Source organism: Sus scrofa, chromosome 3, assembly GCF_000003025.6.
Source record: "Sus scrofa isolate TJ Tabasco breed Duroc chromosome 3, Sscrofa11.1, whole genome shotgun sequence".
Taxonomy (NCBI): domain Eukaryota; kingdom Metazoa; phylum Chordata; class Mammalia; order Artiodactyla; family Suidae; genus Sus; species Sus scrofa.
In genome coordinates this window covers 107,154,407-107,178,131 of record NC_010445.4, presented here as the reverse complement: position 1 = coordinate 107,178,131, position 23,725 = coordinate 107,154,407, and the positions used below count along the sequence as shown (strand labels likewise).

Below are 23,725 nucleotides of genomic sequence, written 5' to 3'. Positions count from 1 at the left end.
GTGTAGGCTATAGATGAGGCTTATATCTGGTGTTGTTGTGGCTGTGGCGTAGGCTGGTAGCTACAGCTCCAATTCAACCCCTAGTCTGGGAACTTCCATATGCTGTGGGTGCAGCCCTAAAAAGACCAAAAAAAAAAAAAAAAAAAAATCAGCTGATTATGGTTATGGTCATGGTAACTGGGACCGTGGTGACAGTTGATGGAGGAAATGAAGAGAGTGGTCAGACAGAGTTCAGAGGTACAAGGAATTGTATATACTGACACTGCACATCTTGTGTGAACAGTAGTAGGATGATTTTAATGTTTTGAATTCAGCTAATTAAAAATGGAATTTCTCTTTACTAATATTGTAGTTGACACTCAGGAAGTTTTACTTTATTTATGATAAATTTGAAATATCTGGTAGGCATTTGGATATGAGTCTAGAATTTAGTGGAGTAGTGTTTTCAGCATATATATATGTGTGTAAAGTTTAAAATCATAGAAGGGACATATATAAGAAATATAGGAAGTTCTTATTTTCAAATACAAATTCCTCTGACCCTACTCTTAGATTTAAGGTGAAACCTATGAATCTGCACATAATTCTGGTTCACAGTAGTCCAAACTTAGAGGAACAAGGGCTTTTGGAATGTACATGCAGGCATAGATTCCTAGGGTGAGATTATTCGTTGTCCTAAGTTTAATATTCCTCAATTGAACTGTTTCTCTTCTCTCTTGATACCATTGAGAAGCATTGTTTTGTTGGAGGCTGTAAAGCAGAGTATGAAAGGTGATATTAGTGGTAAGATGGATTTGGCTGAAGAAAGATTTTCACTTTATTTATTATTTCCTCCCTTACTTGACAGCAACAGCTGGGATGAACATGTTTTTGAATTGGTTCTACCTAAAGCTTGTATGGTTGGACATGTGGATTTCAAATTTGTTTTGAACTCAAACATCACCAGTATTCCACAGATACAAGTGACACTGCTGAAAAATAAAGCTCCAGGCTTAGGGAAAGTCAATGGTAAGAATGGGTTGAAATTTACATTTGAAGATGTTACCTTGTAGCCGGTTTCATAAAAAACCCCCTAATTTTCAACTGGGCTATCTAAGTTTGATGTCCCTTCTTGCCCCCACAACCCTGTGTTCTTTTCCTGCTCTATTTTTTGTGGTTTTATTTAGAAAAGTTAATCCAGAGAACATTTAAAAGCTTTTCAGTAACTCATTGTTCAGAATTGTATAAACTTGAGTTGTTTAATTGTGGTTTTGGGAAATGCACTTAGTTCCTTTGTTAGTTAGTTTCACTTTTAGCATTATTAGACTTAGGCTTCTCTCTTCTTTAAGAGGAAACTTGACTGGGAAAAAGAGTTTGTTATGGAAGTCACATATTCTTTTAAGGTTGTTAGTAAAGCCCAGAATGTGACACCAGAAATACACCCATCATTATTTATCTTTCTTACAAGTTCAAAATTTGATATGTTGAGTTATTAAAATAGATTGTACATATTTAGCATATTGGGAACTGAATGTTACTTCTCAGTGTTTTCTTCTTAATACATTAATTTAAAAGACTGGGTGAGTTCCCGTTGTGGCTCAGTTGTAACAAACCCAACAAGTATACATGAGGATGAGGGTTCGATCCCTGACCTCGCTCAGTGGGTTAAGGATCCAGCCTTGCCGTGAGCTGTGGTGTAGGTCACAGACGCAGCTTGAATCCCCCGTTGCTGCAGCTGTGGTGTAGGCCAGCAACTGCAGCTCCATTTCGACCCCCTAGCCTGGGAACTTCCATATGCCACACTTGTGGCCCTTAAAAAAAAAAACAACTGAGGATAATTTAAGGGTACAATGGCCACTTCACACCAGCAGCTAAAAACACTGAAACCTAAAAAGTTTCCTGTTTCACAAATATGTATGTATGTTTTTGTGTATATATGTGTGTATGTGTGTGTGTTCTTTTGAATCATGACAGATTCTGATTTAAGTGGAGTAGGACTTGGGTATTGGTATTCTTAAAACTGTGCAGGTGCTGTACTATGCAGTCTAGGGTGAGAATTCTTAGTTTATTTGCCAACAAATTATTTCTTCAAGTGATTATTTTTACTGCCATTAAAAGAGAAACAATTCAATCTAATTTTTTTCCTCTTCTAACAACCAATTTATGGCATCTATGATATAAAATCACTGTAGTTCCCAGTTTAATAGAAAGTTTTAGAATTTCAGGCACAGAAATCATTGATATTAAGCAAAATTAAGCTTACTAATATTTTTATCCTCTAGAAACAGCAGTAGATAGGCAGATCACCTTTCCTTTGTCTCCAGCTCTTAACATTGAAGTGGAACAAAATGGGAAACCGTCCCTGATTGATTTGAATGAAGAATTGCAGCACATGGATGTAGAGGAATCACAGTGTGAGTTAAATTATAGAGCTGTTGTCCATGACAGTAAAAGGAGTAGTGATCCAAATGCATCATGTTGGGCAAAGATTTCCTTATGGCTTGCAAAAACATGGTTATAAGAACACAATTAAAAATAATCTATAATTCTGCTTTGGCAGTATGCTTTAACTTTCAGCTCATCTTTGTGAACACAGCTGCACTAATACTTGCATTCTTGTTTTTTAATATCTTGGGATTGAAATCATGTCATGGTTTTATAATGTTTTTGAAAAATCAAGGTAAATAAATAGTTTGGGAATGGAAAACAGCATAATATATGAGATAATTGATTGTAGTTCCTTAGCATGATAATGAATTCTTATTTGGACACATTCTAAGTGTGGAATTTTGTGTGGTGCTGTTATATGTAAATGGGATGGAAATTTGTTTATTAGATATTATTTTATATTGCAAGCTAACTTAAAAGAGAAATGTGTATTTTCCTCTTTAGGTCTTAGATTATGTCCATTTTTAGAAGATCATAAAGAAGACATTCTCTGTGGGCCAGTGTGGCTTGCTAGTGGCCTTGATCTATCAGGGCATGCTGGGATGTTGACATTAACAAGTCCCAGACTTGTTAAAGGTGAGGTAACATATTTTACAAACATAAGATAAGTAATGCCACAATTGTAAGAGTAGATTTTTTAAGAAACACACAAAACAATTTGGTTTCAGAAAAGTAATGTCCTGTTTTTGGAGGGACTTTTCATCAGTAATTCTATCAGTTTCCTTGTAGCTGAGGTCATTTCCTTTATAAATGACTTGTTATATAAAACATCAGATGGGACTTTCTATAATTTGGAGATCTGAGTGCTTTTTGAGAAACGTATAAAGAGATAAATGTAGGATGACTTAGCATGACATACAGAATTCCTCTGAATAATCAGATGTCACGTTCTGGGATGTTTGCCTTTTCTGTCATTTTCGAGTCCTCTGTCTTCAGTTTATTGTATATTGCTATAATATTTTAAGGGGGTTTTTATAGAGTGGTTTTGAAAGTATAAGTGGTAATGATTTGAGTGTCTCAAGCACAAATATAATTAATATATTTTTACATCATATGTATAAGATAGTAGATATTGCAGTAGTAGGACTTATTTCACTTTGTATCTCAGGGGTGAGTAAAAAAAGCCAGCAAACCAAACACTTTGATCGTTAAAATAAATTTGGAAGTGGGTAGGGTGTGGAGATCCTTCCCCAAACCAAGAAAGTACCTGACCCCTAAATAACATCTATTTTAATTTGTTTACATTCCCTTCCTAATGTTGGTCCCCCTTGTCACATTTACCTTTAATTGGAGATGTAGTATATAGTCAAGTTTTAATGTACTCCTTTGACTACGTCTTATTCATGAAATTTGATACCTGTGGTGTGTTAGCCCACATACTGGGATATAGCGGTGAGCAAAACTAATATAGTTTTTTCTCTTATATTGCCTGGAATGTTAGTTTGGTTGTGTAAGAATGTGATACTTAAAATTATATAAAAGTTAAAATGTTGGCTTTGACAAAATTGAGGCTAGAATTATATAACGTATTTCAAAAGATAATAATGGGAGTTCCTTTTGTGGCTCAGCAGTTTAAGGACCTGACATAGTCTCTCTGAGGAATGTGGGTTTGATCCCTGGCCTGGTTCAGCGGGTTAAGGATCCAGCATTACCGCAGCCTGCAGTGTAGGTTGCAGATGCAGCTCGGATCCGGAGTTGCAATGGCTGGGGCATAGGCTGCAGCTGCATCTCAGATTCAGTCCCTGGCCCAAGAATTTCCTTATGCCAGTTGTAGCTGTAAAAAAAAAAAAAAAATGAAACAAGGAGGAAGAGAGAGAGGGAGGGAGGGAGGAAGGAAAGGAGAGAGAAAGAAAGAGAGGAAGGAAGAAAGAAAATGAAACAAAAGACAATGTAAAATTGTTCATATTCCCAGAATTTAGTAGGGGTGACTATTTTTCTCCTCAAATTCCTAAAACTTGGAACTGGAGAAAATGATTGCTAAATTTTTATGGATTAATAAAAGGATGATATGGGCCAAAGACATTTAGAAAAATATTGAGAAGGAGGATCTTACCAGATATTAGAACCTAGAATAATATAGCAGTCAGAAGAATGTAATAGTGCAGTGCTGGCATAATAGGCAGGCTGATGAGTGGAAAATAACAAAAGTTAAGTTTGTGATCTCAGAACGGTTTAATATCTGCTTAGGCAACAATAAGCTTATGATTTGCTCATGAGTATATTATTTTAGAGTATTTTTGCATTAATTTTTACAATAGATTGTATAGTATAATCTCAACTTAGTTAAAACCATGTTAAACATAAACTAGTGATAATAGCCAATATGTATTGAGTGCTTCCTTTGTGCCATGCAGTTATGTGGTTTGGTTACCTTTGAGGTGGATACTATTACTATCCTCATTTCATGTTTAAAGAAACTGGAACATGGGGAGTTTAATTTGTCACCTACCTAATAAAATGGTAGAACCAGTTATCAAACCCAGGTAGTGACTCCAAACCCTATGCTTTTTCAACTTTAATACTATAATGCTTATGTCCATGCATGCATAAAAAAGACGTGATATATCATTATCTTTGGTGGTACCTTAATGACAGTTTTTTTCTATAGTTCACAAAATTTGTATTGTTAAAATAAGTAACTTTTTTGGAGTTCCCATTGTGGCGGAGGGAAAACGAATCTCACTTGGACCCATGAGGTTGTGGGTTCGATCCCTGGCCTCGATCAGTGGGTTAAGGATCTGGTGTTGCCGTGAGCTGTGGTGTAGGTCACAGATTCGGCTCAGATCATCCATTGCTGTGGCTGTGGCATAGGCTGGCAGCTGTAGCTCTGATTTGACCCCTAGCCTGGGAAACTCCATATGCCACAAGTGTGGCCCTAAAAAGCAAATAAATAAATAAATAAATAAAATAAGTAACTTTTTTGATTGGAGTAAAATATGCCAGGTGTTTATAATAACTAGCCACATCCTTCTCATGTGCTGATCATATAACCTCTGTGCTTTTGTTCTTTTGCTACAAATATATCATGGTTATTCAGTCATATGCAAACAGTACAGTTTGACAATTCTGGCTAAGTGTGTTTCTTTTTGTTGAGTTAATTATTTAACTTATTCTATGAAGATTAAAAAGATGATTTTTTTGATTGAATAATTTATCCCATTCTGTGCCACTCCTTTAGGTATGGCAGGAGGAAAATACCGTTCATTTTTAATCCATGTCAAGGCTGTAAATGAAAGAGGAACAGATGAGATCTGTAATGGTGGTATACGTCCTGTAGTAAGACTTCCATCCTTAAAACACCAGAGTAATAAGGGTTATTCACTTGCGTCACTCTTGGCAAAAGTTGCAGCAGGCAAGGTACGCTACAGTATTATTTTTTGTTGTTGTTGGTTGGTTGGTTTGTTTTGCTTTTTAGGGCCCCACCTGAGGCATATGCAAGTTCCCCAGCCAGGGGTCGAATCAGAGCTGTAGCTGCCACCGTGCAGCGCAGCCATAACAACACGGGATCTGAGCCAGATCTTTGACCTACACCATAGCTCACAGCAGTGCTGTATCCTTAACCACTGAGTGAGGCCAGGCATCCAACCTAAGGCGAATCCTCCTCCTCATGGATACAAGTTGGGTTCCTAGCCTGCTGAACCACAGTGGGAACTCTGAAACAGTATCATTTTTGAACTGTAAAATACTGTTTTAAACATTGTGGTTGAGATTTTACACACTGTTGAAAGGAGTATGGGCCATAGTTGATTTTTCAATAGACACATGGTTTGTTTGTATTTTTTCTCTGCAACAAGTTAAAAAAATATAATCAAGGAGAAAATATTTTGAATGAACTTTAAGCAGACTATCTAGCTTATATAAAGTATATTCAGTAAGGAGTAATTGTTAGCAGGAATGTCCCTTTGTAAGTATTTTGGACTATAATTCTTTCCTTCAGTGTAAGTTTGTTTCTTTGCACTTTACTGTAATGCACCACCTTTTTTTTTTTTTTAAGTCTTTTGTCTTTTTAGGGCTGCACCCATGGCATATGGAGGTTCTCAGGCTAGAGGTCTGATCGTAGCTGTTGCTGCCAGCCTATGCCAACGCCGCAGCAACACCAGATCTGAGCCACGTCTGCGACCTACACCACAGCTCACAGCAATGCTGGATCCTTAACCCACTGAATGAAGCCAGGGATTGAACCTAGTTGGATTCATTTCTGCTGGGCCATGACAGGAACCCCGAAAAGTGCTTTTAGATATATATCTAAATTTTCATGGTTCATTTTCTACAACTTGCTGTATATAGTGCAATTTCTTCCTTCTTGTCTGATCTTGGATTTTCCTGAACTCTGGAGATTGTGTTTCTCTATCATCATCATTCATAAGCAACAATAGCACTATCAGTAACACCAGTCATTTGTATTTGTATAGGCCTTCCAGTTTTCAAGGACTTCTATATACTTTATCTGATTTAATCCTTAAAATAACTGTGGTAGGGTGAGCAGGTGCTATTACCTCCAGTTTTCATTCTGAAAGTGAGTGACCTTTAAAGATTGAGGAGCTGGTGTATCTGGTAGAGCTGTAGCTGGGACTCACTCAAGATTTTATGATCTTCATTCCCTGGGTTATTACCTTTAAACAGTGATGATGTCTTTCTTTTTTCCTTTTTTTTTTTTAAAGGGCCACACCTGTGGCATATGGAAGTTCCCAGGCTAGGGGTCGAATGAGAGCTGTAGCTGCCGGCCTACGCCACAGCTCACCGCAAAGCTGGGTCCTTAACCCACTGACTGTAGCCAGGAATCAGACCTGCGTCCTCATGGGTGCTAGTCTGGTTTGTTACTGCTGAGCCATGATAGGAACTCCTTTTTTTCCCCCTGTTATGATTGTGGAGTAAATTAATAATTTACTAAATATGAGGGTTAAAAACTAATTTTAATTTTGACTTATTTTTGATAGTCATAATTCAATTATTTTATTTGTAAACTTTAATAGTAATTTTTTGTGTTTGTTCATTCAATTGTTTGTTTTTGTATGTTTAGGAAAAATCATCTAATGTTAAGAATGAAAACGCAAGTGGCACCCGTAAATCCGAAAACCTCCGGGGCTGTGACTTACTTCAAGAGGTCTCAGTCACTATTCGAAGATTTAAGAAAACTTCAGTGTCTAAAGAAAGGTAATCTCATTTCCTTCTACTATTCTTAAAGTAATAGGAGTACAAAGGAAGAATTCCAGAAAATATACCAATATATACAAAATGTAAAAATCCCTACTTGAAAATTTTGTTTGCTTTTCATTCCTTTTAAGATCTTATGATCTCAGTGGTGGTATATATTGTCCTTCACTTCATTGGTTCGTCCCTGGTGTCTGTATACTGCTTGGTAATTTTCAGAAGTTCTTTTTTTAAAATTGTGATATTCATAATTTCAAATGGAACATTTTATGTCCAACCAGGTTGAAATAACTTTAGTGTGTTCTGTTTTGGTTGTTAATATATTTATTTATTTATTTACTTTCTTTTTTTGTAGAGTGCAGCGATGTGCCATGTTACAGTTTTCAGAATTTCATGAGAAGCTTCTTAACACTCTTTGTAGAAAAGTAGATGATGGCCAGATCACGAACATGCCCAGAGCCTTGTGTTAGATACTCTCTGTTGGTTAGCTGGAGTACATTCAAATGGACCTGGAAGGTTAATAAGATTTTATTTCCCATAGATTGCCCTTTGGATGTTATGATTAGAAGGTCAAGATGAGCCTAAACGTCTGCTATTGTTTTCCAGCTCAAAGGAAGGAAATGAGAGTCTGCTTTCAAAAACACGAAAATGTCTTTCAGACATTGTACGTGTTTGCTTCTTTGAGGCAGGACGAAGCATAGCCCATAAGTGTGCCCGATTTCTAGCCTTGTGCATCAGGTTGGTTTTTTTTAAGTTGAAAATGTAATTTGTAGGTATATCTGCAGTTTGGCAGATGATACCTTTTCTATAGTGTAGTTTGGTCTTTGTGGAAAATATGTAAAACTTAGGAGGATTTTCAGAAATTGATGAGGATTATTGAGATCCTAAGAAAAAATTTGGTGGTTTGGGGGGGCAAACTGTCCTGTTAAATAGATCTGTTAATACAAGAGTTCTGCTAGGCTTCTCTGCTTATTAGTGAGAGTTTGGAAAGTGTGGTAAGACAAGCCTTTACCCCACTGTCACTTCTGTTGTCCCTGGTTGTCCTTGGATTCTTCATCTGAGTCCTTTTCCCTGTTATGTAACAGTTTTACCAGGATTGTTTCTAACATTGTGCAGATCATTTTCTCTAAACCCTGAAGCTATCTAGGAATTGTTTAAAAGCTAATAGTCAGTATTAACTACCTGCTTGTTAGCTCTTTTGGTAAAAAGATTGGTTTAATGCATAAGGAAACAGTTGTTAAAACCCTTAGTATAATTGATCTATCTTTCTGATTGTCTATAGGGGTTTAAGGCTGATTTTCTTTCACTTGGCCTGATTACATTTAGAGTTGGATTTAGACCTTTGAATAATGTCTTTAAATTTCAAAAAAAAATTTTTTTTTTCCAGTAATGGCAAATGTGACCCATGTCAACCAGGATTTGGATCTGTTCTTTTGAAGGCCTTGCTTGATAATATGTCATTTTTACCTGCAGCAGCAACTGGTGGTATGTGAAATTGTCACAAATAACTCTAAGGAAATATTTCTCAGTATACTTGGGGTTATTTAATAACTTTTTCCCCTAGACTCATCCTCTTTTTTTTTTTTTTTTCCCTGTAGCTTATCTGTTTTTTAAAGGGTTTTAAATTATGATTGGGTAGGCAGATACTCTGTTGAGTCATATTTTTAGGAAAAAGTTAATGGGAGATTTAAGTAAATAACCAAGCCATCTCAATTCTTACATTTTCTCTACTTCATTAAAATAATTGAGCTGTTAGGTTGTTTACTGATTGTAGATCAGATGCCACAAACTAAAATGGCAAAGTGCCATAGAGATGACATAAAGAATAAAAATGTTGATGTGCATATTGTGTATGATAAGTAGGGACTGAGGCAAACTGAAATTCCCTAAAAGGGCCAATGGGGGTTTTTTTTTTTGTACGTTTGTTTTGAACAGCATCTGAAGACTCTAAAAATGCCATTCAAGAGTGAAGGTAGTATTCAAGTAGAAATTTACTATAAAGGACTACTAATTTGATTTAGCCTTTGCCTAGTGTTAATTTTTTTGTAGACATTTCTCATAGTCTTTTGTTTCATATATAACCAACCCATTTAACAAGTTATCTCAGTGAGATAAACATATTCCACAAAGAGTTGATCTTTGTGGTACATCAGAAAAAAAAGCTTGCTCAAAGTTAGTTGAGAAATGGTTATTTTATCAGTATCTTAATTTAGATTAAAGAGTTTGTTTATATTTACTTTAAACATATATTGACTAAAACTGTTAACTTTGTTATATAGAGTAGAATGTTTGTTTTGGACTTGGTTGCTCACTTTAATAGTCTCTGGTGTTTAAAACAGTTTTCTTGAGAATTGTGATAGAGGTAGGCTGCTTAAATCATGGATGTACTTAGTACTTAGTAGTTAGATATCTTAAATTTTGCAAAAGAGTCTTTAAATACATCACCCTGATCACCTTTTAAGCTCTTTGGTCTCTAACTGTCAGTATGGAATAGCTATACTTTATTCACTTGCTAAAGTATGCTATTTGTAGCTCCCTACCATCCATTGTTTTTTGAAAATTTTAGTACAGAAAAACGGTATTTTAGGAAAGATGGCTTAAAGGACTTGACGTCGCCAGCTATTCTAAAATGTCCCTCAGGGTCATCTCAAGTTACTGAAAACTGAAATGACTAGGTTGACCTGATAACTTCTCAAAAAATACGATCGAAGTTCATTGTCAGTGTCCTCTTAGGGTCCTCCAAGGACTTAGTCCTTCTTTGTAAGTTGCCCTTACAGATTTTCTTTCCAGAAATCTTTTTAGGAAAGGGGGACATAGTGATAATTACAAAATCTGAAATTCTTTTGTTAGAGAAAAATGAGGAAAAGAAATATTGCTATGTTGTTGTTTTCAGGTTCTGTCTATTGGTATTTTGTCTTACTGAATTACGTTAAAGATGAAGATTTGGCTGGGTGCAGCACTGCGTGTGCATCTCTGCTTACTGCTGTGTCCAGACAGTTACAGGACAGGCTAACACCAATGGAGGCTTTGCTTCAGACAAGGTATTGTCATCTATGAAACAACTAGTCATGGGCCTTTCTGGATATGACACCACCATTGTACAGAACTGTATATGTATGTATGTTTGCCTAAGGTTTTCTTTTCTCCCTATTTTCTCTGAAAATAATTCCCTTTAACAATTTTGAAAGTCCTGGAAATAGTTATTTAGAGGGCTAGTTATATTAAAGTACTTCAAGTGGTGTTTCTTGCTAATGGGAGAAGTACTTAATTTGTTTCTTTGTTGTTAAAACTTCGTAGGTGAAATTATGTAAATCACTCATTGCTTTTGACTGGTATTCTTCATCTTTGGTTTGATTTTCTTTTCTTTTTTTTTGTCTTTTTAGGGCTGCACCAACGGCATATGGAGGTTCTCAGGCTGTGGGTCTAATTGGAACTGTAGCTGCCAGCCTATACCACAGCCACAGCAATGCAGGATTCTTAACCCACTGAGCAAGGCCAGGGATTGAACCTGCATCCTCATGGATATTAATTGGGTTCGTTACCCATTGAGCCATGACGGGAACTCCATGCAGTTTGATTTTCTAAAACTTAAACATAATGAAATAAGAAGTAGCTAAGGGTTAGATTTGAGTTCTTGCCCAATCTTCATTACTTTAAGCATTCTTTTATTTAAATCAATGCCCTTTGTAATCTTTTTAGATCAGAAATCTTGATTTTGATAAAATTTTATTCAAAGCCTTTGTACTTTCTGCTAAATCAGTATAACATTCGAGACAAGGGAGGGGTGCCTGATATCTTTCTTTTTTTTTCTTTCTGCACCTGTGGCATATGGAAATTCCTGGGCTAGGGATCAAATCTGAGTTGCATCTGTGACCTACGCCAACAGCTGACCAAAGCCAGCAACTCCAGATCCTTAACCCACTGTGCCAAGCTGGGGTTCAAACTGCCACAGAGACAGACTTAACCTGCTGTGCCACAGTGGGAACTCCCTGATATCTCTTTCTTGATGCAGTCTGCAGATGAAGGTATAGTCTTGTTTCATTACCTATAAGCTTAATTAAAATTACATTTATTGAGTCTCTGGACTATATTTTTTAGAGTATGAGTTTACTGGGAATACAGTTAAGATTCAGTGAATTTAAGGAGTTAAATCTGGTTGGTGTCTCCTTCTGCCCTTTGTAAGAACTCCTTTTAAAACTAAGCGAATAGATAATTTATTAGATGGCTGACAGGAAAATTGTTAGAATGTTATTTTATTTTTCAGATACGGATTATATAGTTCACCATTTGATCCAGTACTCTTTGATTTGGAGATGAATGGCTCTTCTTGCAAAAATGTGTACAATAGCAGCATTGGTGTCCAGTCAGATGAAATTGATTTATCAGATGTCCTTTCAGGTAGTAATATCTTTTATTAAAGGAATTTCTGAATTTTTTATCTTGAATTTAAGCTACTAAGGATTTTTTTTGGTATATAAATCTTATTTTTTTATTGTAGTTAGTTTACAATGTTCTGTCAATTTCTGCTTTGATATAGGCATTCTTTTTCTCACATTATCCTCTATCACATTCCATCACAAGTGAGTAGATGTAGTTTCCTATGCTGTATAGCAGGATCTGATTGAATTTGCCTTTATTTCTTAATTCTCCTCTCAAAAATATTTAAGTTATTTTTAAAAGGATTGCAAATTTGGGTTTTGGGAATTTTTTTGTGTTCTATTACATGTTGGCATGACTTTAATGCTAATAAGAGACTAAAATTTGGTTATTTCTTACAGCCTTTTCAGTTTTGTTTGGTTTGCCTTTGTTGTTCATATAATCAAAGAATAGTTCATGTTACAAAAAAATTGTACATATTTTAATAAGCAGAGATGCAGAAAGAAAAAATAATTTTCTGTATGTTCTGTCACACTCTTTTGAGGTAAACTTGGTGTACAATGTTACATGTATACATTTCTGAAGAATATGCTTTTAGGATTGAATGTTAATATTTGTATAATCTTTTCAAGTGCTAGAATTTGGTATATATCTAGTTTTGTTAGAACAATGATCATCTTATTTTTTGTTTTCTTCCGTCTTAATGAACTTACTGCAAATGTTGCTAGTAAACCAAAATGTTAGAAAATTTATTTGCAAACTTATGATAATTACCACACTAAAGATAAGTAAATTTTGGGACTTAGGTTCAGTGTAGGTTAAAGTAAATTATGAATTATGAAGAAAGCAAAAAGAGAAATCAAATATAGAAATACAAATAAAATGTGCCTCAACTCTAACTAGCCTCTCTAACTGGCCTCTCTACCCTCTTAGATTATCATTGTTACCAGAATGTAACAATGTAACTATTTAAGCTTATTTGTAACTATTTAGGCTTACTTGTAACTTATTTGTAATTATTTAGGCTTATTTGCTTCATGTTTATGAACATTTTTAGTGAGAGGGATCATACTATACTTCTGATCTGTTTACTTGCCTTTTAACAACTTACTCTGCCTTAGGTGTATGTGTTATCTTCTCTGTTTGATGACTTAGGCTCTGACTACTTCATGCTAGTCTGTCTCTAAGTCACATATCAGATTTTGTTTAGAACATAAGAGGAGGGGTTAGTACTAGACCTGTAGTTGCCTTCTATACACCTTAGGTTAGAATGAAATTCATTATAGCAGGAGTATAAGGAGAGGAGTGTAAAGCTTAGGCCAGGCTAGGGAGTTAAATATGCAAGAGCAGCCATACTCATTATAGAAGTGTCAGAAGAAGGGACTTAGAAATAATGACATAGATCTCCATATGAATGTCTCTTCATTTTACTCCTCTCCATCAGGCCTTCTGCAGTGTTTTTCAGTTAATGGCATCTGTGGCACAAAACAGAAATCTGAATGTTATTCTTTTTCATCCTCCACATTGAGGCTGTCATAAGATCCGATCTATTTTTCTACCAACATATATTTCAAATCTTCCTATTCTCTTTACCCCTACCCCATACAAGATTATAATCTATGTGACAGTCGTCTTGAACCTGAAGTGTAGTAATAACTTTCACACTGGTCATTCTGCCTCTGTTCTTGGCATACTTCTGTCCATTCTTCACTTTGCAATGAATGCAGTCATTTTTTTTTAATGCAAATGTGATCTGATCACTCTTTTTCTCTCCTTAAGATACTTTTGATGTCTTCCCATTATCCTGCAGCCTGAAGATTAATATAGCAGAGAAAATCTATATGATCTGGCTCTTCTTCTCTTACCAATGTTAGTTTTCTTTCTATGGCTCATTGATTCTCAAAGTGTGGTCTATAGGCCCTGTCAGTGTTCCTGAGATTCTTGCTGGGAGTCCACAGGTCAAGTGTTTTCATGATAAAACAATGTTTTTTGCCTTTTTCACTGCATTGACAATTGTACTGATTGTGCAGAAGCATGATGTTCTTCATGCTGTACTTATAGTAAAAAATGTGCCAGTTTCACTTAGAACTATCTTTGATGAAATAGTAAAAAGTATTATTAATTTCCTTAAGTTTTGAACCTATGAGTCAACATCTTTTAAATATTCTGTGATGAAATGAGAAGAATGCGTGAAACACTTCTGCTGCATATTGGAGAACCATGGTTGTTTGGAGGAAATGCACTTGTGAAGTTGTTAGTTACAAGCTGAACTAGTTGCTTTTCATTTTTATTTGCAATAATGACTGATAAAATATATTTATTGAGATTTGGCTATTTGACAGGTATTTTCTCAAAAATAAATAGAAAAAGACTGTCAGTATTCATCCAATTGATAGTATTTGTTGCCAGTGTTAGAAGTAGAGCTTTGAAACAAAATTAGAATTTTGGAAAACTTTGTATCCTCTGAAGTGAGCTTGAGAACTTCTCAGTACATAATGACTTTTTCGATGGGCTATTATGATATTAGTGAGTGTCATTTTCTGATATTACATAATGAAATGTGTTAAAAGTACGAAAATAACCCTTTCCTCTCCCTCCCTAGTACCACCTACACTCTTAATTCATTTATGTTCTTTAGTCCATTCTTGCTGTGGTTTTATAGTTCATATAGCCATAACTATGTGATTTTTTTTTCTTAGTGCTATATATGCTAACAAATTATTTTTATGATTGTAAAGTAGTATATCTCATTCTAGAATATTGATAATATATACAAAATATAAAGGTATATAAATATTTAGTGTTAATATTGTTAATATATTGTCTTTTTAAAAATTCTTTATTATCATTTATACAGTTGACATCATAGAACACGATCTGATTTTATGCATACTTAAACAGATTAGGTAATAGCTAATCTAAGTAGGTGATATATTTTCCTTCATTTAAAATCTAAATCACTTGTTATAGTTTCTTTTTTATTTTTTATTTTTGCCACATGAATGGCATGTGGAAGTTCCTGGGCCAGGGACTGAACCCGCATCACAGCAGCAACCCAGGCCACTGCACTGACAGTGCCAGATCCTTATTTTGTAGCAAGGAGACTTGTATCTCCTTTTGTGCGTTTTGTTAATACCATGTCCATTGTCAAAACCCTGCTAAGATTTGTGGATTTATATATCTTCTCTTAATAAAATCAAATTAGTGGCTATAATTCTCTTGTTTAACTCACATTTTATAAAATTTGTCTCTTTTTTGTTAGGAAATGGAAAGGTCAGTAGTTGCACAGCTGCTGAAGGTAGTTTCACATCTCTTACTGGACTTCTAGAAGTTGAACCCCTGCACTTTACTTGTGTGTCAACTAGTGATGGAACCAGAATAGAAAGGGATGATGCAAGTACGTTTACTGGTATATACCTTTTTTTATTATATACATTCTTTGGTTACATACTTTATGTTGTAATAAAGCGATGTATAAGTGTTTACATATCAGTTTATGATGTATTTAAATTCCTTTGTTAAGTAGAAACTTACTGGTCAGAGGGTCATTTTGGGGAAAAATCCTAAGTTGTTTTGTATTCCTTTCCAAGTCTATTGATGATTTTTTTCCCCACCTTCTAGAACATTGTGTTAAATCTTTTTGTTTTTATGTATATGCATTTTTAATTTGGATAATACCAAACATAATGAAAACAGAGGGAAGAGTGCAATAAACTTTAATATTTTTATTACACAGCTATAACAATGATCAATTGTTAGCAAGTCTTATTTGTAGTTTTGGCATCATGTTGTTGTTTCTTGTGTTTAAAGTTAAAAGTATATTTGGTAATGTCTTTGAGATGGTTGAGATGAGTAAAGAGAATTACTAATTTTTTATTTTAATTTTTTACTAATTATTAATTTTTTAGCTGGTTTAAAGCGGCTTTGGATATATGAACCAGTATTTGTTAAATATTTGGAGTTGATGAATAATCAATGACAATGGTTGTTTCTTTTGTATATGTTACTTTCATTGTTTTTTCTTCAGTGTTTATTGTAGGATCTGTGTTTATTTACAGTTACTTCTCTGTGGGCACAAATTGAAGTTTTTTAATGAAAATTATTGGTATATGGTTTTATATTTATATTACACAATGGTTTTTGAATATTGTCTTGAATGAATTCTGCTGTTGGTGGTTTTTTATAAATGGGTGTCTTTTTGTTTCGTCAACTCTTTAACTGAAAGTAAAAATAGTTTGCTTTAGAAGTCATGAAAAATATAATATTGCACTTGGGTCCATAGTGGCAAAGTGTTTTGAAAGGAGCTTAACAGTTCTTTGAGTGCTTTTTTATTCAGAATCATTTTATGTCTTCCAATTGTGGAAGTAACCACTAATTGAAAATCATGGCCTATGTAGCTGGGAGTTTTAATTTTAAAATTAAAACTTAGTATTTCTTTTATATGGAGATGCGAGAAGGGTCAAAATTTATTTGTGTTTGTTTTCTTGGACTATTACAGTAATGTTGTGGAAACAGACTTTTTTTTGGTCTTTTTTTTAACTTACACATTTTATAGTGGTATGGAAACATGCTGTAACAAGAAATTAAAATTCCAGAAAACTTCTCTGTAGTTATAAATCAGATTCTTTTTTGTAACTGTCATGAAATTGATTTTTTATTTTAAGAAAATTCATGTGTTTGAATAAGTGATATTCAGAAGGTAGAAAATTTAAAACCTAATAGCTCTGATTTGAAAAAAAGAAGTATTTCCTTACACTTCCTACCTATTTCCTGTCTGAAGAGCAAGCAATAGGATCTGTTTCTTGTCTTTCTAAAGGTAGTCTATGCTTTTATAAGTGGTCCCCTCTGTATTTAACCCGTATTATAACCACCAACAACAGAGGGATTTCTATGAAATGTTAGGTCAGAGTCCTGACTAGTGATCATGTGGTGCTAGAAGATGACTATAGTCTCTCAACTTCCTCTCTCCTTTTGTTTTGAACATACTAATTGTGAAATACAATGCCTATTCAGAAAGGTGCAGAAAACAATTGTATAGTGAAGCAATTTATCGCACCACAAACTGCTCACAAGTAAAGAAGTAACATTTCTGGTACTCTAAAATTGTTTCTGAATGCCCTCTTCCATTTATTTCTCCTTCCCTCTCTGCAAAAGGTGAACATTGTCCTAAACTTGGTTTTATTTGTTAGTATAATTACTTAATTACGCATTCCTAAACACTGGTTGAGTAGGTCTGTATGGTATACAGTTGCATTTATGTATGTTTTGATCAGCCTTCTGTTCAGTGTTGAAAACTGATAAATTCACCTTTATCTTCGCATATAAAGATAGTTGGTTCATTTTCATTGCTGTTTAAGATTCTACTCCCTAAATAAAACAAAATTTGTGTATCCACTATTGATTTGTGTACTGTTGATAAACTTTTGGGTTGTTATATTGTGGGGCTGTTAGTACTAGTGGATACTATTCTCTTGGGTAAGAATGTAGAAGCCGATTTGCTGCTTCATAGGGTTTTCATATATTCAGCTTTGGTAAGTAATGTTAAATACACTCCTTAATTTCCAAATATATCAAGTTATACTATTATTCATTTCTATTTAAATTGCTGTGGGGTCTAAAGAAATACTGTATCAGTCTTGGAGAATTTGTTGGAAATTGTAGAGAATCAGCAATAATGCTTGAAAATAATGTTTACTCCACACTTGGTGAAGTGTACTTGTGCTCTTTAAAGTCTCTGTCTTTATTGATTATTAAGTCTATTTGTTTTTTTACTTAATAAGATTAGCATGTTGAATTCTTATCCTTGTACATGTGGGTTTTTTAATTTTAATTTCATCAATTTTTATACCTTTTGAAGCTATCATACAAATTTAGAATGATTATATTTTTTTGTGAATTGAATCTTATTAGGCATTATCTTCAGTCTTTCTTTTGGTTACTATTTGTATGGTGTGTGTTTTTCCTTCTTTTTACTTTCAACTTTTTAGTAACTGCTTATATTTTAGATATGTCTCTTATAGGCAGAATGTAGTTGCTCCCCCCCCCAAAGAGTCTGATACTTTCTCTTTCAGTTGGAGCATTTAGTTTATAATTAATGTAATTACTATTATGTTTATGTTCAAATCTATCACATTTTTCATATATTTTTTATCTTGCTAGTTAGATAGTTCTTTTTCTCCTTTTTTTGGGTGATTATATTTTTATTGAGCTATTTTTCTACTTTTTATTACTTTTAGCAGTTATTCAAGAGAGCATAGTTTACACATATTCTTGACATCCAGAAATCTAATTGCCTCTTTTATGATACAGTGCAAATATTGAACATTATTTATCACCTTTTTTTTAAATCTTTTTGGGGTCGCCCTGGGGCATGTGGAAGCTCCCACACTAGGGGTCTAATTGGAGCTACAATCACAGGCTTTTGGTCTTTTTGCCATTTCTAGGGCCGCTCCCACGGCATATGGAGGTTCCAGGCTAGGAGTCTAATTGGAGCTGTAGCTGCCGGCCTACACCACAGCCACAGCAACGCAGGTTCTGAGCTGCATCTGCGACCTACACCACAGCTCATGGCAATGCCGGATCCTTAACCCACTGAGAGAGGCCAGGGGTAAAACCTGTGTCCTCATGGGTGCTAGTCGGGTTCGTTAACCACTGAGCCACAACAGAACTCTTGTCACCTAATTTATATGGCATTGTAGTTTTATCTTTAATTTTGTATGTATTTTAATTTCCATGGTTATTGTTAGTTTTTATATCATTATTCATTTGGATTTATTTTATAATTCCATTTTCACTCCTTCTTATTTCTTTGATTTTGAACTTTTATGTGGTATGACTTTATGTCTGAAAACTACTTTGTAAAATCACTTTTTTTGGTCTTGTCTACTGATGATAACTTTGTTTTTTGTGGAAAAATTTCAAACATTTTTGGATAATTAGATAAACCACAGAGCCATTATCTATACATAAGTACCTTAAACAATGGATATCTTTAATAACTGATTCCATTTTTATTATAATTATCTAAATTAACTATGGTTTATCGTGATATATTTTTATTATAATTATCTAAATTAGCATAGTCAGATTCATAATACCATATAATTTTCAATACCTAATTAAATTTATCGTATAATAGTAACTTTCTACATTTGTCTTATTTGGTTCAAGAGGTGTCATCTTCATTCTTGAAGAATTCTAAGTCACTTATTATTTCTTCTAGTTATTTAAAGATGATCTTTCCTATTACCTTATACTGTTTTTGTTAGACATCAGTTCTCTTATTCCTTTTTTAAGGTTACTGTCAGTTTTCAGGTTGCTTTTGAGATTCATCTTCTTCCCCTCCTCTCCTCCCTCTTTTCGCCCCTTCCCCCACTTCTTTCTCTATTTTTAGTGTTTTTCTGTGATGTTCCTACATGCAATTGCAGTTGTATTTGTCCTGGTTGGGATTTATAGGGTTTCTTGAATCTTTACTTGGTATCTTCCATCAGTTTTAGAAAGATCTCAGCCTTTAGCTGTTAAAACAGTGCTTCTGCCCTATTCGCTCTCTTTTTTTGCATCTCCAGTTTCATGTGTGTTATACTTCATCACCATAACTGATATAATCTCAACTTTTAAAATCTCATCTTTTACTATGGATATTTTCTTCTAATTGATCTTATTTTTCTCTTTCTCTCTTCTGATGCATAATTGTTTGTGGGGGAAAACCATTCATCCTTCACTTTACTGTAATGTTACCTCTGTCAGGATCATGTGTCTGCGATTTGTGTGAGTCATTTCTGTTACATTGGTCATTTTGTCTAGCCTTGAGCCAATACCTCATGGTCTTAATTATTGTAACTCTTACTAATTCTTAAAACCTGATAGTACAAATCTATCAACATTTAGAAAATTTATATAGAAAGTTTTCATAGTGTTGTGCACATATCACTACTATCTTAATTCTAGAGTATTTCCACCACTCCAGAAAGAAACCTCATAGGCATTAGCATTACTCCCAATTCCCCTCTCCCCCATCTCCTGGCAATCACAAATCTATTTTGCCGACCCTGGATATTACATGTAAATGTGGAATCATGACGTGGCCTTTTTGTCTGGCTTCTTTCACTTGGTTAATGTTTTTAAGTTTCAATCATTTAGCATGTATAAGTACATTCTTTTTATAGCTGAGTAATACTCCATTTTTTGGTTATACCACTTAAAATTTTTTTGGATATATTATATTTTGTTTTATCTACTCAGCAGTTAATGGACATTTGGATTATTTCCTCTTTGGGGCTATTAAGAAACATACAGCTGTAAACATTTTTGTGTAAGTTTTTACATGATATATTTTTTCATTTCTCTTGGGTGTATGTATAACACCAACATACTTTTTCTTTTCCTTTTTTTTTGCTTTTTAGATCCAAGCCTGTGGCATATGGAAGTTCCCGGGCTAGGTCTCAAATCAGAGCTGCTGCTACTGGCCACAGCCACAGCAATGTGGGATCCAAGCCATCTACACCACAGCTTACAGCAACGCCAGATCCTCAACCCACTGAGCGAGGCCAGGGAACAAAATCCTCATCCTCATGGATACTAGTCAGGTTTCTTACCGCTGAGCCACAACAGGAATTCCCCCAACATACTTTTTCTTTTTCTTTTCTTTTTTTTTCCTTCTTCTTTTTTTTTTTTTTTTGTCTTTTTGCCTTTTCTAGGGCCGCTCCTATGGCACATGGAGGTTCCCAGGCTAGGGTCTAATCAGAGCTGTAGCCACTGGCCTACACCACAGCCACAGCAACGCAGGATCCAAGCCGCATCTGCAACCTACACCACAGCTCACGGCAATACCGGATCCATAACCCACTGAGCAAGGCCAGGGACCGAACCTGCAACCTCATGGTTCCTAGTTGGATTCATTAACAATTGAGCCATGACGGGAACTCCCCAACATACTTTTTCTTACAGATAATCTTTCATAAAGATTTTAGGTTGTTTGTATTTGCATGTTTTCCAGCTTTATGGAAATATAATTGACATAAAACATTGAGCAGATGTAAGAATTACAGTGTACTGTTTTGAAACATTTATATGTTATAATAAAATGATTAATTACCTCCATAGCAAATTAGCGTCATCCCATCATAGAATTACCATTTATTTTTTTGTGGTAAGAACATTTAAGATTTACTCTCTTAAGAACTTTCAAGTATATAATAGTGTTATTATTAGCTGGAATCACCATACTGTGCATTAGCTCTCAGTAATTACATTTAAATTTTAGAATCAGATTTACAGTTTATACACAAAAGAGCTTATTATTATGATTTAATTTGGGATTTGATTATTAGTTTGGTAGGATTGATATCTTAATATCAAGGCTTTCAGTCCATTATCATGGTATATTCTTTAGTTTATTTAGGTATTCAGTATGTTTTTTATTTTTTTTTTTATCTTTTTATTTTTATTTTTTATTTTTTTTTTTTTTTTTTTTTTTTTTTTATTTTTTATTTTTTTTATTTTTATTTTTTATTGTTTTGTCTTTTCTAGGGCCACACCCATAGCATATGGCGGTTCCCAGGCTAGGGGTCCAGTCGGAGCTACGGCTGCTGGCCTTTGCCACAGCCATAGCAATGCTGAATCCTTAACCCACTGAGTGAAGCCAGGAATTGAACCTGCAACTTCATGGCTCGTAGTTGGATTTGTTAACTACTGAGCCACCATAGGAACTCCTTGGTGGTGTTTATAGTTCCTCATATACTAGAGGTTTTGCGTATCCTTTTTAGATTTGTACCTAGCTATATGTTTTTTTTATGCTATTATAGGTGATATTTTTCTTAGTTTTATTTTCATTCTTTTGTTACTAGTATATAGAAATAGAATTGATTTGTGTATAATTATAATTGATTAGTGTATAGAAATGTAATTGATTGATTCTCATATCTGGTGACACTGCTATATTAACTTATTAATTCTCATAGGTAGTACATTCTTAGAGATTTTTAATGTATACAATTATGTCATCTCTTAATAAACAGTTTCAGTTTGTTGTTTTTCTAATTGTATCTTTTATTTCTTTTTCTTGCTCTGTTATGCTTTCTAGGACTTCTTGTATGATACTGAATCGAAATGGTGACAGTAGTCATCTTTGTCTTGTTCTCACCTCTATTATTTTTATATCTAGTTTTAGAGGCTCTTGGTATAAAAACATAAAATGATATTGAAAACTCAAACTGTGCAAAAGATTTTGAAATTAGTTTTATAGTAGTGGGATGACTTATTTTTCTTGGATTGTTGTATTTTAAGTGTTTGTTGTGACTTAATTCATTTTCCTTTAAATATTATTAGGCATTAGATATTATTTTATTTTTCTATTTTTATTTTTATTATTATTTTTTAATGGATACACCTGCAACATAGGAAGTTCCTGGGCTAGGGGTTGAATCAGACCTGCAGCTGCTGGCCTATGCCACAGCCACAGCAATGCCAGATCTGAGCTGTGCCTACAACCTGCACCACAGCTTATGCATTGCCAGATCCTTTAACTCACTGAGCAAGGCCAGGGATCAGACCCACATCCTCATGGATACTAGTTGTGTTTTTAACTGCTGAGCCACAACAGGAACTCCTAGGCATTAGATGTTAAAATCAGTAGTGATCTAAAAGTACATGTGGTTAATATTGAAAATCACTTAAGGAGTTCCCGTCGTGGCGCAGTGGTTAACGAATCCGACTAGGAACCATGAGGTTGCGGGTTCGGTCCTGCCCTTGCTCAGTGGGTTGACGATCCGGCGTTGCTGTGAGCTGTGGTGTAGGTTGCAGACGCGGCTCGGATCCCGCGTTGCTGTGGCTCTGGCGTAGCTGGTGGCTACAGCTCGGATTCAACCTTAGCTGGAACTCCATATGCCGGGAGCGGCCAAGAAATAGCAACAATAACAACAACAAAAAGACAAAAAGACAAAAAAAAAAGAAAGAAATCACTTAAATTACCCCAAAAGTACAATATAAATGCTTCAGTAAGTCTAGTAATTTTCCCTCTAGAGTTGGAATTTTAGTTTTGTTTATTTATTTTTTGTCTTTTTATGGCCGCACCCGAGGCATATTGAAGTTCCCCGGCTAGGGGCCCAATTGGAGCTGTAGCCACCAGCCTATGCCACAGCCACAGCAACGCAAGATCCAAGTTGCACCTGTGACCTACACCACAGCTCACGGCAATGCTGGATCCTTGACCCACTGAGCGAGGCCAGGGATCGAACTCGCATCCTCATGGATACTAGTTGGGTTCATTAACTGCTGAGCACGATGGGGACTCCTAGAGTTGGAATTTATTGCTGGTGCTTCGGGAGAACATTTGATGGAGCAAATGGATTTCATTTTGGGGTGCACAGCTTATAGGAATTACGATTGCTCTTTCTTTGACCATGCTTATGTAGTTGAATTTTTGTAAGTTAAATGAGGTGTAGAATGGTTGCACTATAAGTTTTTTAAGTTGAAGAAATTTTTAATTGTAAGTGGCTATTCATAGTTTTTTTTTTATCTTGTGATTATAGCTTGTTTTTTTTTTTTTTTTTTTTTTTTTTTTGAGTTCATATGAATTCTGGCATAACATAGCCATAGTTAGATGTGAAGGTAGGCTGTCAGAGTCAGAGCTATCAGATTACCTGTTGTTTTTTTTCTTCCTTTTCAAATGTTTATGAGTAAATTACTTCCCTCAATTTTAGATTCATTGTCTGTAAAATGGGATAACAGTAGTACTTAACTCTTGGGTCATTGCAAAGATCAGACAAGATGA

The 23,725-nt window shown here is 34.8% G+C and overlaps 1 protein-coding gene across 1 annotated transcript in view; it reads left to right on the top strand.

Annotated features, from left to right (window-relative positions):
- The window catches only part of BIRC6 (baculoviral IAP repeat containing 6), a 256,404-nt gene that overhangs the window by 91,239 nt on the left and 141,440 nt on the right, over positions 1-23,725 (top strand). The window contains 12 exon segments of the mRNA XM_021087656.1: positions 848-1,008; positions 2,304-2,393; positions 2,872-3,003; positions 5,606-5,784; positions 7,448-7,581; positions 7,934-8,019; positions 8,022-8,094; positions 8,185-8,316; positions 8,966-9,063; positions 10,472-10,619; positions 11,843-11,976; positions 15,218-15,352. Coding sequence (XP_020943315.1) covers positions 848-1,008; positions 2,304-2,393; positions 2,872-3,003; positions 5,606-5,784; positions 7,448-7,581; positions 7,934-8,019; positions 8,022-8,094; positions 8,185-8,316; positions 8,966-9,063; positions 10,472-10,619; positions 11,843-11,976; positions 15,218-15,352 — 1,502 coding nt within the window.